Source organism: Marmota flaviventris, chromosome X (assembly GCF_047511675.1).
Source record: "Marmota flaviventris isolate mMarFla1 chromosome X, mMarFla1.hap1, whole genome shotgun sequence".
NCBI lineage: Eukaryota > Metazoa > Chordata > Mammalia > Rodentia > Sciuridae > Marmota > Marmota flaviventris.
In genome coordinates, this window is record NC_092518.1 from 57298642 (window position 1) to 57313537 (window position 14896).

General features: G+C 40.6%; 1 protein-coding gene and 1 non-coding gene across 2 annotated transcripts; both read right to left on the reverse strand.

Moving 5' to 3' along the window:
* Nucleotides 1–550: 550 nt before the first annotated feature.
* Arr3 (arrestin 3) lies at nucleotides 551–13810 on the reverse strand. The gene is made up of 16 exons (XM_027935860.2): nucleotides 13794–13810; nucleotides 13482–13512; nucleotides 13271–13331; nucleotides 13030–13074; nucleotides 6202–6401; nucleotides 6021–6080; nucleotides 5375–5442; nucleotides 4806–4941; nucleotides 4536–4620; nucleotides 4213–4285; nucleotides 3557–3694; nucleotides 2044–2127; nucleotides 1753–1776; nucleotides 1371–1423; nucleotides 1125–1134; nucleotides 551–647 (listed from the first exon to the last, which is right to left on the reverse strand). The coding sequence occupies exons 1-16, from the start codon at nucleotides 13808–13810 to the stop codon at nucleotides 551–553; spliced, it is 1182 nt and encodes a 393-aa protein (XP_027791661.1).
* Trnat-cgu (transfer RNA threonine (anticodon CGU)) lies at nucleotides 3879–3959 on the reverse strand. The gene has a single exon. It is a non-coding gene; the product is annotated as a tRNA-Thr (tRNA).
* Nucleotides 13811–14896: the final 1086 nt, after the last annotated feature.

Genomic DNA, 14896 nt, shown 5'->3' on the forward strand with positions numbered 1-14896 from the left:
CCAGGCCAAAGTGTCTGACCTTCCTCTGGAAGACCAAAGGCATACATCTTTGCAGGATAGTGGTGGGAGTAACACTGGCTTCCTGCATTAGGCCCTGCATCTCCTGATATTACACTGGGCTCTCCCCTACAACAGCTTGTGACAGCAGGCTTGGCTACATACCCAGGCCTGGGCACAGCCACGCCACCTCAGCTTCCTCCCTACAGCTCCTACATTGCTTGTGCCTGATGCTAGTTGGTGCTCATTGCACTGGGGTGATGTCAAGAGTAGGGTGATGGGGTGGGGGTAGGGATGGCTACAGTCAGAGAAAAAGCTGAAGGACCCACAGGGGACAGGAGGCTTGTCAGAAGGAATCCAGGAGTCCAGGTGTCTAGTAGGGGGAAACGTGCTTAGGTTAATCTCATCATGGGGGGGCAGGGAAATCCTTATCAGTAGTTCTGTTACCCTCCAGGAGGAGGAAATAGCAAAGAAAGTGACAGGCACATCTGGACAAAACGATTTATTAGAGTTACAGTGGGAACTCCCACGCAGGAATATCAGATCTGGGCACTCAGCTCCCCTCATCTCCCTCCTCTGCCAAAGCCTTCTGCTTTTCCTCCCCGCCGTCCTCCTGCCGTGCAAATTCCTCAATGACGATGTCCTCAGAGCTTGCAGAAGCAGCAGAGGAGAATGGAGGGTTAGAAACTCCTTTCTGAATATCCTCCAGGTTCACTCCCTTTTCTTGATCCCCTCCCTAATCCCTTTCCTGATTGTTTCATTTCCTCTCAGATCCCCCAACACAAAAGCACTCCAGGAATATTGGGAAGGAAATAAGAATGGAGGAGGATGGGACTCAGGGAAAGGATTAGAGAATGAAAGAAGGAAGTAGGGATTAGGGAAAAGGGGAAAAACTGAAAGGGATGAGTGGAAAGGACAATTATAAGAAGAGGATCAGGTAGAAGGTGGGTGATGCAGAAAGAGGATGGTTTATGAAAAGCCCTGAACTATGACATGGAGTTAAACCATATGTATCCACTGCAAAGGTATTGAAAACAACATCTTTGGGAAGCTTTTTTACATCCCTATCATCTCAAAATGTTGGGTAGCAATTAGCAATAGAGGGGGAATGGGGCCTGTTCCCTTACCTTGTGGCCTCTGTAGCAAGCATGGGAGAAAGAGAAAAATGGAACTGAAGCTGATAAGGGCATTTTAGTTCCCTGAAGAAAGGTCTTTACTCTTCCTTCCCACATGTTTCCCCTGAAATCCTAGACACCCAAACTATTACTGTTCTATTTCTACCCAAACCACTGGACTCCAGGTCATGAGATCAGATCTGCTTGGTCCCCAACCCTCAGGACAATAGTTCCTGTAATTCGCCCCTGGTCACTTACCTTGAGATGGCTTTGGGTGGATCAGGGTCAGCGGCAACTCCACACCAACATCACTGCAAGGATCCCAAGGTGGAGTTATTTATCCTCTAAGCCCAAACCTTTTGACCTCCCTCCCTCAGTTTTCCAGTTCTAGGATGCCTTCAGACTTTTTAAAAAATATATGTATTTTTTAGTTGTAGTTGAACACAATACCTTTATTTTATTTATTTATATGTGGTGCTGAGGATTGAACCCAGGGTCTCACACATGCTAGGCGAGTGAACGCTCTACCACTGAGCCATAACCTCAGCCTGCCTTCAGACATTTATTAGTCACTCTTTGTCTTCTTATCCCTTTATTCTCCCCTTCTTAACTCCAGTCCTCTTTCCCCACAGTTTCTCACCTGGCTGTCAGATCTCCTAGGATTCTGTAGGTAGAATGACACCCAAAATTAGCAGTTGGAAATGGGAAGAGGCTACCTAGTTTTACTAGGGGGTGACAATCATAAAGCCAACTCAGCCACAGAATGGTTTCTGCAAGGAAGGTGACTTGCTCACTGAGCTTACAGGTTTGGGAACTTAGTCCAGGAGAAGGGGAGAGAACTTGTTGGATTAGTCCAATCATAAGAAAAACAGAAGCAAGAAACCCTTGGCTCCCCAGCTTCTGCCCAGATCATCCCTGAACCCTCACTTACCCTCCACAGGATACCATCAGGTTGACTCTGACTTTGTAGGACACCAGGATCCCCAGTAGCTCCTTGTTCATTCCAGGTCGAACACTGGAAGTTGTAATATCCAATTTTGTGTGTTTGGTTGGGAAGGAATTCTTTCATTCCCCAAGTTCCTTCCTGTACATTCCCATCACCACACCCTATTTTGTCTTCTCCCAGAATATCTCCCAGGGTCAAATCTTTCCTACCTTTGAGAACCACATTTTTCTTCCTGAAATTCAGTTTACCATATTACCCTCTATTCAAGAGCCTACCTTATTGAATATAACTACTCTGTTTGACTTTCAAGACTCACAATAATCTGGCCTCATCTATCTTTCTAAACTTTTGTGCCTTAACTCTCTAGTACCTGGGATAAATTGTAGACAGATCCATCCTCTCTCTATAACCTAAAAATGCCATGTGGAGTCCCACCTTTTAGCCTCTGCCCATGCTGTGGTCCCAGTCTGATGGTATCCAGATCTTATATATTCTTCAAGATATAGATCATTCTGTCTCTTATAAGAACCCCTTGCCAGCTATGTTGGCTTCTTTTAACTTCTATTGGCCTCATAATCTGAACCACATGTATTAACATTTAACTGTTAGATTGCATTTGCATTCCTATTTGTTCCTCACGTAGGCCATCTGAAAGCAAAGACTCAAATTTCTTTGTATTCCCCACATTGCTTAGATAGGAATGACCATTTAACAGGTGCCCATTAAAAACCTGCTGTTTGAAAACTAAGACACTGGAAGCTGCATAATCTTGGGAAAGTATCTTCATTGCTCCGGGCTGCTGATCCCCTCTCTGGAAAAGGATATTGTTTGGATGATTTCTAGGGTATTTATAGCAATAACAGTCTATAGCTACTTGATTGATAAGGCTTTGTTATAGATGGGATTTATGCTCTTCAAATGGCTTTTGGTGAGAGTCACATTTAGTATTAGGCCCTCAGGTAGCATAGAACCAATTGAATGACATCACAGAAATTATATCAGTTCCTCTCATATCATTCTTTTTCATCCTCATCCTCATTTCTCATCTCCTTGTTTTCTACTCCATTTCTGTCTTCTCTAGAGAAGAGTGTTTAGGGCCAGATGACATGTAACAGAATGCTGTCTACCTCTGTTAGACAACGTTGGACAAGAGCCTTCTCTCTGAGCCTCAGGGTTCTTAAGTGGAAAATGGAATAAGAACACCTGTCTAGCCTACTTTAATGAGATTCTTATGAAGATAACAGTACATATGTAAGGCCTTTGTGAAATGTGAGATATTATACAATACAAAGATTTTTTTCCACTTCACATTTCCTTCTTTACTGCCTAAAACAGTTGGTCCCATGGGTGTTTTTCACTTGCTGCAGGCTCTCAGGCCAGGAAGGGTTTTGAACATCAGCCTAGGGGCATTTAAAAAAATACAGGCTTCACTGAACGTGAAACTTTAGAAATATTTATATAGCATGTGGAATGGGTTAGGGGTTACATTTGAGCTTACATTGTGCTAGAGGCCAGATTGGTATCTTCATGCTTGAGTTTGCCATCCAGTGCCAGTCCCTGTCTCCGACAGTTGGCAGACAAGAGTGGTGTTACTGAAAAGCTCTGGGTGAAGCTGGAGTTAGCAGCTATGGTCTCCCTTTGAAAGAAGAACAAGAGAAGAACTTAGGCTAGGTTGGTCAACTAAGTGTACTTTCATTACTAAGGGTATTATGCACAATTCTAAGAACCTACTGGGGTATCTAAGAGAAGTGACGTATTTAACTGTGAAAAGAGGCAAGAATTAGTTCTGTTTTTTTTTTTTTTTGTTTGTTTTTTTTTTTTTGTGATACTAGGGATTGAACCCAGGGCCTTGTGCATACGAGGCAAGCACTCTACCAACTGAGCTATATCTCCAACCCACAAGAATTTGTTCTAGTGAGAAGTCCTATGTATTATACAATACAATCTCTCTTAGTATTGTGATGGTCCTCCTATGGGTAAATCACATCCCCTCCCTCTACTTCTCCTGAGAGTCCTTCTATACTTAAGCTCTCACCTTGACCTTTATTCCTGGGTACCCCCTCTTCTTCTTTCTCCAACCCTCTTCTCTGCCTCTTGGTCCATTTCCCACCATCCCGTCCCTTGGCTTTGACCCCAGCCCCAGTGTCAGCTCACGTGAACTCCTGAATGAACACAGTCTTGGTGTACTTGTCTAGTGAATACAGGACAACATCTGTGATCTGGTCAACTGAATAAACCAGAAAAAGCATATGACTGTTCAGCCAGTTATCCTCAAGACCCCAACTTACTGTCCTCAAATGAAATGTTATACATGATCACCCTATACATGATTCAATAAGATGTGTTCATGGGCAAAGGTATATATTTTGATAAACCTATGTTGGAGGGAAAGCTAAGATGAATTCAGACCGGTAAGTGGGAATGAAAGACAGTTGTGGTTTGGGGGCTAGGTGCAGGGCAAGGGAAAAGAAGCTCACCTGAAATCTTGATTTTTTTGATGACCTTACTGGTGCTATTATTGATAGAAACGTTGACAGAGATGGGTTCTCCATGGTAGTGAACCTGAAGCAGGAGGAGAGGCCCATCACAAGTTAGTAGGGCGAACACCCAGATCAAGACCTGGAATTTCTGTTTTCTTAGTACAATTCTTGCCCTGGCTTTTACCTCTGCCTACCCAAGTAGGGAAGCAGTGAAGAAAGGATAACAGATGGGTTCTGGAGTTGGGGCAGGAAGTGGGGATTACCAACCTCCTTGTCCATCCAGGCCTGGAGTTGTAGGGGCTGAACTGACAGAAGGAAGCGACGAATGGTCTGGGCCCAGGGTCCAGGGCCTGGCTCCATTGGTGCAAACTGTACTTTCCGAACAACCAACCTCACAGAGTCTCTGAATAGAGGTGAAGGAGTTAGCCAGAACATCTTTTGGAACCATAGACCTCCCCATGACACCCCCACAGTCAAGTCATTGCTTGGGTGTTGGGATAGCAGAAGGTCATCATAAATATGCAGCCATATTTATTCATTTATGTAGTATTTATGACTGCTTTTCCACTACATTGGCAGAGTTGCATAGTTGCAACTCAAACTGTATTGTATGTTCCACAAAAACTAAATATTTATTTTTTGACCCTTTACATAAAATTTTGCAGACTCCTGCCCTAGAGTGAAGAAGAAAAGCCAGAGAGGATTCAGAACTGGGCATCCAAGTTGGTGGCAGTGGTGCTCTGGAGGTTAGAAGTAGGGCTGTTTCTGTGGTAAGAGCAGTATGTGTTTCCTGGGAGGGGCTGGAAGCAGTGATTTGGGGAAATACTAAAGAATACCTCTTGGAGACTTTTTCCTCCAGGTTTTCAGCACAGAAACTCTTCACTTCAAAGTCAACCCCACAAGCCTGGAAGGTGCAGAGGCAAAGAGAATTCATTTCCTATGCTGTTTCTCCCTCCCTTTAGGGCCTATAAGAAAATGTCCCATCTTATCCCTTACCTGTCCATCTCTCCAGTCTTATCCATTTGTCTCTCTGTTCCTCCTCCCTAGCACTACCCCTGTAGCCCTCTGCTATAGTTTGGATCTAAAATGTCGCCCAAAGGCTCATGTGTTAAAGGTTTAGTCCCCAGCCTATGGTACTATTAGGAAGTGGTAGAACATTTAAAAGTTGAGGCCCTAGTTGGAGGAAGTTAGATCATTGGGAACATACCCTTGAAGGGGATATTGAGACCCCAGCTCCTCCTTGTTTCTTTTCACTTCCTTGACACTGAGGTGAACAGGCCTCCTCCACTATGTGCTCCTATGATGATGTATTGTGCCACCACAGGCTTCCCAAGCACCTGGGCCATGTGACCATGGACTGAAACCTCTGAAACTATGAACCAAAATAAACCTTCCCTCCTTTTAAGTTGATTATTTTAGGTCTTTTGTCACAGTGACAAAAAGGTAAGTGGTAAAGCCTCTTTCTCAAAACTTAGACCTCACCTTTCCAGAATCTTCAGGACCTGGCTGCAGTGTCACTGAACAGGGCAGATTGGCAACCATCTAGGGAACCAAAAGGAGGTCAGTGAACAGAAAAAATAGGGAGTCCCCTCTTATGTTCTATTTCTTTAGGTTTCTCTCTTAATCTTCCCCAGAAACCCTGCCTAGGAATTGGTGTCAGTACCTGCAGGGTAAAAGGATAGGCATTTTCCCCCAGCTTGTGCAGCAGCCGCTCCTGTAAGACTGTGAGGGGACCCTGTGGGTTGTTGGACTCAGCTGGAACCACTTGCTGTGTCAGTACATACAGATCTTTGCGGAATGTCAGACCAATTACATCCAAGTCATCACGGCCATAGCGAAATGCACATGTCAATATGACAAACACTACAGGCAAAGGAAGAAAAGAATTACCTGTCAGACCAGTGGGAAAGGAGATCTTAACTGGGTCATAGTAAGATACAGAGAGGCAGTGTAATATAGTCAAAAGAGTATGGCCATAAACAAAAAGATTAATGTACTTGAATATAATAAAATCTAAAGTTTATTAATTAATTAATTTTTGCAGTAAGGAAGATCAAACCCAGGAGTGCTCTACCACTGAGCTTCATCTCAAGCTTTTTTTTTTTCTTTTTTTTCCGAGACAAGTTCTCACTATGTTACTGTGGCTGGCCTCAAACTTGCCATCCTCTTGCCTCAGCCTCTCAAGTACCTGGGATTACAAGTGTGTACAACTGTGCCTTGCTAAATTGCTGAGGCAAGGTTTGAACTCATGATCCTCCTGCCTCATCCTCCCAAATCATTGGGTTACAGGTGTGCACCATTGTGCCCAGCTTTAGGTGTTGAAATTTAATAGTCAGATGATCTTTAAGAGGTGATTAAGTCATGAGCATTTCTTCCCTTGTGAATGGGATTAAGGGTCTTATTAAAAAACCTTCATGCAGCATTCATCTCTCTTGCCCTTCTGCCTTCTGCCATGTGAGGACACAGCATTTCTCCCTCCAGAGGATACAGCAGCAAGGCACCATTTTGGAAGCAGAGACTAGCCCTCACCAGATAACTGAGCCTGCAAAACCTTGATCTTTTTCTAGCCTCTAGAACTGTAAGAAAGTAAATTTCTGTGCCTTATGTATTACCCAGTGTCACGTGTTTTGTTATAGCAGCACAAGTTGTCTAAGACACATATTAACATGGTTAAATCTCAAAAACTATTGAGTAAAAATGCTAGCTACAACATCGATGTTCATAGCAGCACAATTCACAATAGCAAGACTGTGGAACCAACCTAGATGCCCTTCAATAGACGAATGGATTAAAAAAATGTGGCATTTATACACAATGGAGTATTACTCTGCATTAAAAAATGACAAAATCATAGAATTTGCAGGGAAATGGATGGCATTAGAGCAGATTATGCTAAGTGAAGCTAGCCAATCCCTAAAAAATAAATTCCAAATGTCTTCTTTGATATAAGGAGAGTAACTAAGATCAGAGTAGGGACGAAGAGCATGAGAAGAAGATTAACATTAAACAGGGATGAGAGGTGGGAGGGAAAGGGAGAGAGAAGGGAAATTGCATGGAAATGGAAGGAGACCCTCAGGGTTATACAGTGGAGGGGGTAGAGAGAGAGGAGGGGAGGGGAGGGGAGAGGTGGGGAGGGGGGATGGTGGAGGATGGGAAAGGCAGCGGAGCACAACAGACACTAGTATGGCAATATGTAAATCAGTGGATGTGTAACTGATGTGATTCTGCAATCTGTGTATGGGGTGAAGGTGGGAGTTCATAACCCACTTGAATCAAAGTGTGGAATATGATATGTCAAGAAGTTTGTAATGTTTTGAACAACCAACAATAAAAAATTAAAAAAAAATGCTAGCTACAGAATTATATGCAGAGTATGTTACCATTTATACAAAGTTTAAAATAATTTATAACAATATCAAAGTTGATCACAGATACATAAATATGGTTTTGAAATATAGAAACATCATGAGAGTAACAAACACCAAATATGGGGTAGTAGTTACCTGGGGAGAGGAGAGAAGAAGAATGAGTGTGGGAGGGAGGTAGCAAGATAGGATTAGGGAAGGATACATAAGAAAAGAGAGTGAATATGATTTATGGTCAGAATACCTGGGTTTGAACAGGATATATACAAATTCATTGAGTATTTTTCTTGTCAGATAGGACTGCACTAGGAACTCTACATATGTTATTGAGACTTCACAACAATCCTCAAGTATTTTTTTAAGTTGTTCTTTTTTCATTTTCTTTCTTTTTTTGAACTGTGGATTGAACTCAGGGATTCTCTACCACTGAGCTACATCCCCAATCCTAATTATTTATTTTCTATGACAGGGTCTTGCCAAATTGCCCAGGCAGGCCTCAAACTTGAGATCCTCCTGCCTCAGCCTCCCCAATTGCTGGGATTCCAGATGTGCACTACTGAACCCAGCTCAAGTAAAGAAAACAAGTTCAGAATAGTTAAGTAATGGCCCAAAATTTCAACACATACCTGTCTACCTCCAAAGCCTAGAATTATGGGTGCCCAACTTCACTTATAGGATGGTTGTGAGAAGTTAATATATAAGAAATCCCTTTGGAAATTGTAAAGTGATTAGAAACATGAATGATGATGATGATGATAATAATGATGATGATGATAGGCATCTTGGCAGAAATGGAACAGTTATAATAGAACTCAAATTTTATATGTACTACTTGAAATTAGGGGCATATAGAAAGCCTCTGAAATGCACTAAGAGAGTGTGGGATGGGATAGAGAGGGTTGTCTAAAGCCAGAGTGACAAAAGAGATTCATTTCTATCAGAGGCCCTGACCCAGAAACTAGAAAACTACCAATAACCATGCACAAAATAGAAAATAACTTATTATAGTATTTTAAATAGATCAATATATTTAACACCAGATTATCTTCTTCTAAAAATAATTAGCCAGATGTGTGACACATGCCCGTGATCCCAGCAACTTGGGAGACTGAGGCAGGAGAATAGCAAGTTCAAAGCCAGCCTCAGCAACTTAGTGAGACCCTGCCTCAAAAAAAAAAAAATGCTAGGGATATGGCTCAGTGGTTATGTGTCCCTGGGTTCAATACACAGTACTAAAAATTTTTTTAATATAAAAATTAAGAATAAGGGGATGAAGTTGTAGCTCAGTGGCTGAGCACTTTCCTATAGCACGTGTGAGGCACTGGGTTTGATCCTCAGAACCACATAAAAACAAAATAAATAAAGATATTGTGTTCATCTACAGACAAAAAAATTAAGAATTAAGAATGAGGAAAATAAAAGTGAATCTATACTCAAAAGATATAATAAAGACTGAGAATAATGATAATACCAGTGTTTTTATAAGAACTGGGATATTTGGCAGTATCATGTACTTCAGGATGTAGAGTTAATTGGTATGAACAATTTAGCAATAGGTATAGAAAGTTTAAAATTGCATGAATACACTTTATCCATTAATTCAGCTTATAGCCATTTAGTCTGAACAAGTAATCAGTATAAGTGTGTGTGTGCGCATACATATATACACATATATACATACTTACATACATACTGCACACACAAGGATGTGTTTTATAGCATTGTTTATAACAGTAAAAAATTGAAAGCGAAGTGACTGTCCAACAATTGAAGATTGTAAATACAGTTATGGTGAACTATAAGCACATTATGGTACACCCATATGATACAGTACCAGACAAAGAGTTACAGATTTTTATATATTGACATAGGTTTAAGAGATTGTTATAAAATGTTATTTATGGTATAGCATTTAGATAAAATATAGATGTGTTTGCACAGAAAGTATGAATAAGAACTAAAATATTATTGGAAATCATCCACAATTAAAGGTTATAGGGCCAGGCACAGTGGTGGCTTGGGAGGCTAAGATAGGAGAATCGCAAGTTCAAAGCCAGCCTCAGCAATGATGAGGTGCTAAGCCCCTCAGTGAGACCCTGTCTCTAAATAAAATACAAAATAGGGCTGGCGATGTGGCTTAATGGTCGAGTACCCTTGAGTTCAATCCCAATACAAAAAAATATATATAGAAAGGCTGGGCACAGTGGCAATCTCCTGTAATCCCAGTGACTCAGGAGGCTGAGGTAGAAGGATTGCAAGTTGGAGGCCAGCCTCAGCAATTTAGTGAGAGTCTGTTGCAATAAATAAATAAATAATAAAGGACTGGGGATGTGGCTCAGTGGTGCAGTGCCCCTGGATTCAATCCCTAGTACCACAGACAAAAAAAAAAAAAGTTATAAGATTGTGGCCTTCTAATTTCTAATATTTTTACAATTACGACAACAATTAAAGTGGCAGAAAGGAAAAAGAAAAGGGAAAACAAGGAATAAAGGAAAGGAAAAAAGAAGGTGAGAAGGAGATGAAAACAGATAGCCATGGGGCTGGAGCTATAACTTTGTGATAGAGAACACATTCAGCTTGTAGGAGGCCCTAGTTTGGATCCCCAGCACCAAAAAATAAAGATAGCTGGAAGAAGGCAGGAGGAGGGATGAAATACAAGAGATGAGGAATTAAAAAAAAAGGTCAGGACGGGTGAGGCAGAAGAGGATCTAGGGGCCCCTGAGGTGAGGGTGTTAACCAGATGAATTGTTCTTGGCACATCTTTCTGTGCCATGTAAGGAGGGCAGCAAAATAAGTCCTCAGCTCCTGTCCAAGCTCTAATTGGCTCTCAAGCAGTTTAGGATTAATCTTTTTTTTTGTGCCAGAAAATAGCTTGTTTTTATTTTCTTTTAAAAGCCAACATCTAAAGTTAACTTATTTTTTCTTCATTATAGGAATAATATATATTAATGTTATGAACATCAGAAAATACAATAAAAATCAAAGATCTATATAATATTCCAGAGATAACTGCCATTAATATCTGTTATATATACAACCCAACTTGTTTCTATATTTGAACACAAGCCAAACTTGGTTATTTATGATTATTTATGACTTCACTTTCATTGCCTTTGTGTGTGTGTGTGGGGGGGGTAGGTACTGAAGACTGAACCAAGGGCACTTTTCTCCTGAGCTTCATTCCAAGCCTTTTAAAATTTTTTCTAGACAGGGTCTTACTAAATTGCTGAGGCTGGCCTCAAACTTGTGATCTTTCTGCCTCATCCTCCTAAGTAGCTAAGATTACAGGTGTGTGCCACCATGCCCGGCTTTCATTGCCTTTTTAAAATCAAGCATTTTATTTTGTGATCACTGTAGGTTCATGTACAATTGTAAGAAATAGTATAGGGAGAGCCCAGATAGATTGTAGTTAAACAATAATTTGCTCATACCACTACATATCCTGATCTATTACTGGCCTTTATTACTCAGTGGTGTTGAATAAGCATATTTTGCATCCACAAATGCACCTTAATGGAAAAGCATATCAGAAAATATGATGTAAAGAAGATGATCTTCATAAGGTAAAAAAAAAAAACTACATAAAATAATTAGGATTAAACTTGAGAAACATGCACAATTCAAATGAATAATATAAAATTCTACTAGAAGGACATAAGAGAAGATTCAAATAAGGAAAAATACATCTTATTCCTGGCCTCAGCATGCATTCTTTACATTTTTGTTATTTAAAAGTAAAGATTTCTGGGGGCTGGGGCTGGGGCTTAGTAGTAGAGTGCTTGCCTTGCACGTGTGATGCACTGTGTTCAATCCTCAGCACCACATAAAAATAAACAAAATAAAGGTATTGTGTCCATCTGCAAATATATATAAATATAAATATATATATATATTTTTTAAAGTAAAGATTTCTTTCTATAGATTATTCTGAGGATTTTTAGGAATGTGAAAAATTATTTAGGTTTTAGAAATATAGAGTTTGGAGAATCTTAAAGTTGGTTAATTTATGGCTATACCCCAGGGTTTCTGTGATATTTAAAACTGGCCAGATTGCTTATCCACACTGCTTAATCTGAAAGATTAAGGCTAATTTATTCCTCAGTATCTAAAGGTTACATCTGAACTAGTATTCATCAACTTGCTGTGAACCTTTTTCAAATCAAACTCAATTCTCAGTCTAGTTGGATCACAGTGGGGTTAATCCATAGTGAGAATTAAAAGGAAAAAAATGCAATGAAAAAATATTTCATATAATCTTGATCTATAGTACTGCTGCCAGAGTAATATTTCTTGCTGTTATTTCCTGTGGTTATTTTGTTCCTTTGTTTAGGACTTTTTAAAAGGAAAGGTTAGGCGGTTTTCCAACACAAAAGGAGAGATGGAAAGACATATTCCAGAGGTTGCAAAATAGCAGGCTGAGGATCACATTCAGCCTCCAGAAAAAAGAAGTATTTTGATTTAGCCAGGCTTTTAATAATCATTTAGTGAGTTTCCAACATTTGAAAATCAGAAAATTTGCATAAAAATATGAATTTTTGGTGTACTAAATCATTCCATAGGCAGTCTAAACCCATGTTCAGATCAATAGCCAAGCAAGGGTACCACCAACAATGATGGAGAAAATAGAAATTTTCAAAAGAAACTGTTTTAATTTCAACACACATAAATTTTATATAATTTTGAGGAATAAAAATTTATGTTTTAGAAATGTATTTATTTCTAACATTATTTGGAGAAGGGGTACCACTGGGCTGGAGATATAGCTTAGTGGTAAAGTGTTTGCTTCACATACACAAGGCCCTGGGTTCGATTCTCAGCACTACCAAAAAAAAAAAAGAGAGAGAGAGAGAGAGAAGGGGTGCCATAATCTTTTCAGATTTGAGGCCTCTAAAGGTCTTATTCTGAGCTTTATTTCCAGTTCTTCTATAACAATGAGAAAATTTGACCATACTGGGCTGGAATTTCCAGTTGTTAGCCTCCATCAGATAAGGCATTCATAGTTCCTACTACTTTCTGGTTTTCCTACACCCTTCTGGTCTAGTCCACTCATCAGGTTATCTGTTTAACATGTATGACATTTCAGTTAGGAACCCCTGAAACAAAGACCGACAAAGATTTTTACTTACTCTTTCGACCTTTTAGGTACTCAGGGTCAACCAGGACTACACCATCTGTAGAGAGAGGGAGAGATGACACCCTGGTTAGAAAATTTCTCCAGCTGTGAAACAGAAGTTGATCCCTGAAATGGTTCTTCCCATTTCCCCTTCAATTGGCCCTCTTTTACTAAATGGTCCTTCTTACACTTTCTTTTATTCCCTGGTTCCTATTCCCTTTTCCCAGGCTCTTCCCCTTTTTTGACTCACTGACCAATGGGTTCCACTGTGTCCACATGGTCCATGAAGTCCCGTTTCCCCAGGTAGATGGAGAGCTGTTGTGGAATAACCTCCCATGTTAGTCTAACAATCATTTATGAACAGATTTCTCTTAAGTCTCCAACCCAAACCCCTGAGACCTTGGCAGATGTACCCACCTATCCCTTTTGCCCTTTCATTTGCCCAGCTGGGGCAGGTACTCTCACCTTCCCATTGGAGCTGGTCTTCTTAAACACCCTATGGGGAGAAAATGAGGAAGAGGGAAGGAAGGTTAGGAGAGCAGAGGAAGAGGAGAGGGAGGGAGATAAAAGAAAGGGAAGTATGAAAAAATGGAAATAATTATAGGATTAGAAGAGGCTTCAAGAAAATGAGATGGAGCAAAGGTAGAGGTAATTGAGCTGTAATCCAAGGCCACAAGTTAGGGAGAGGTTGAAAACCCTTCTACCCCAAAGGTAAATACTTGGGTTTGGGCAGGGAGCAATTCACAGATTTAGAGCATTAAATGTGTTATTACTTACTTGGAGCTGCTGGCCATGGAGTTGATGTTGAGCCTTTTCTGAGATGAGGGAAAGAAGGAGGAAAGCTCAGTTATTTGGTCCCTGTCCTCCTTATCCCATTCCAATATACCATCTACACATACCTAGTGTGACAGAAGCCTTCCTCCTTAAATATATACCTCACTATACAAGTGCCTTCAGTTCTCCTTCCTGCCAAAAGTACTTCTTAAGCCATATTCTAAGCTATCCTGGACAAGGGAAAAACACTCCCTATTTTGTACAAATTGTGACTAACCATGCTACCTATTCTCCAAAAAGGATTGGACTTTATGGAATGGCTGCAGGACTCTTGAGAGCCTTCAGAGAGAAAGAACTTATCTGGAAAGCAGCTGGACAGAGGTTTTGATCCAGAAAAATGTGTTTCTTGGACTGAATGAGACTGGACATCACCTGGTCACACAGTAGGTTCCAAGACACGTTTGTTAGATACATGAATGAATCATGAACAAATGAATGGATTCTGCCTCCTTATGTTCCTACAATAGATTGTGAGCCTGAGTTCACTTCATGTTTGCCATGACATTCAGCTAAGAAGAGACAAAAGAAAAAAAAAGAAGGGGTAAAGGTGTAGAACAGAAGGGGTTGCTGCCCTCATTTTCTTCATGTTGGTGGCAGAAACCTCTATAGAGGTTGAAAACCTTCCTTGAATTTTTTCATCTCTCATTATCTTCTTTAGATTTCTGCATCTTTTCCCTATCCATCTCTCCAGGTACTAGGAAACCTTAGAGAGTAGAAAATGTCTTTATAGTGTTTTCCTTTGATGCCCTTTGGCCTGGTCTGTGGGATGAACTCACGGAAGCTGAGAGGGTTTTTTAGCCTGAATGCCTGCTACTTGTGTCAGGAAAAAATGCCCCTCAACTTCCCCCAATATAATAAGGGGGATTCTAAGGGGAAGGGATGTGGGACTTAGTATGGGCTGGAAGTAGGGGGATTTAAAATATTACCTGGGGAGAAAGATGAAGTTCACAACAGCCTTCAGCTCTAGTTGATATGCTCACCTCTCCAGCCTCTTATACCCACAGTCTTCCAAGTGTTTTAGATTGGTGGGAGTCAGAAAAGAAGAA

Coding starts and splice junctions, on each gene's coding strand:
- Arr3 (XM_027935860.2), bottom strand. Junction 5,443..6,020: donor GTCCTGAAGATTCTGGAAAG/GTGAGGTCTAAG, acceptor TGCACCTTCCAG/GCTTGTGGGGTTGACTTTGA. Junction 3,695..4,212: donor GTGTTCATTCAGGAGTTCAC/GTGAGCTGACAC, acceptor CTTCTTTCAAAG/GGAGACCATAGCTGCTAACT.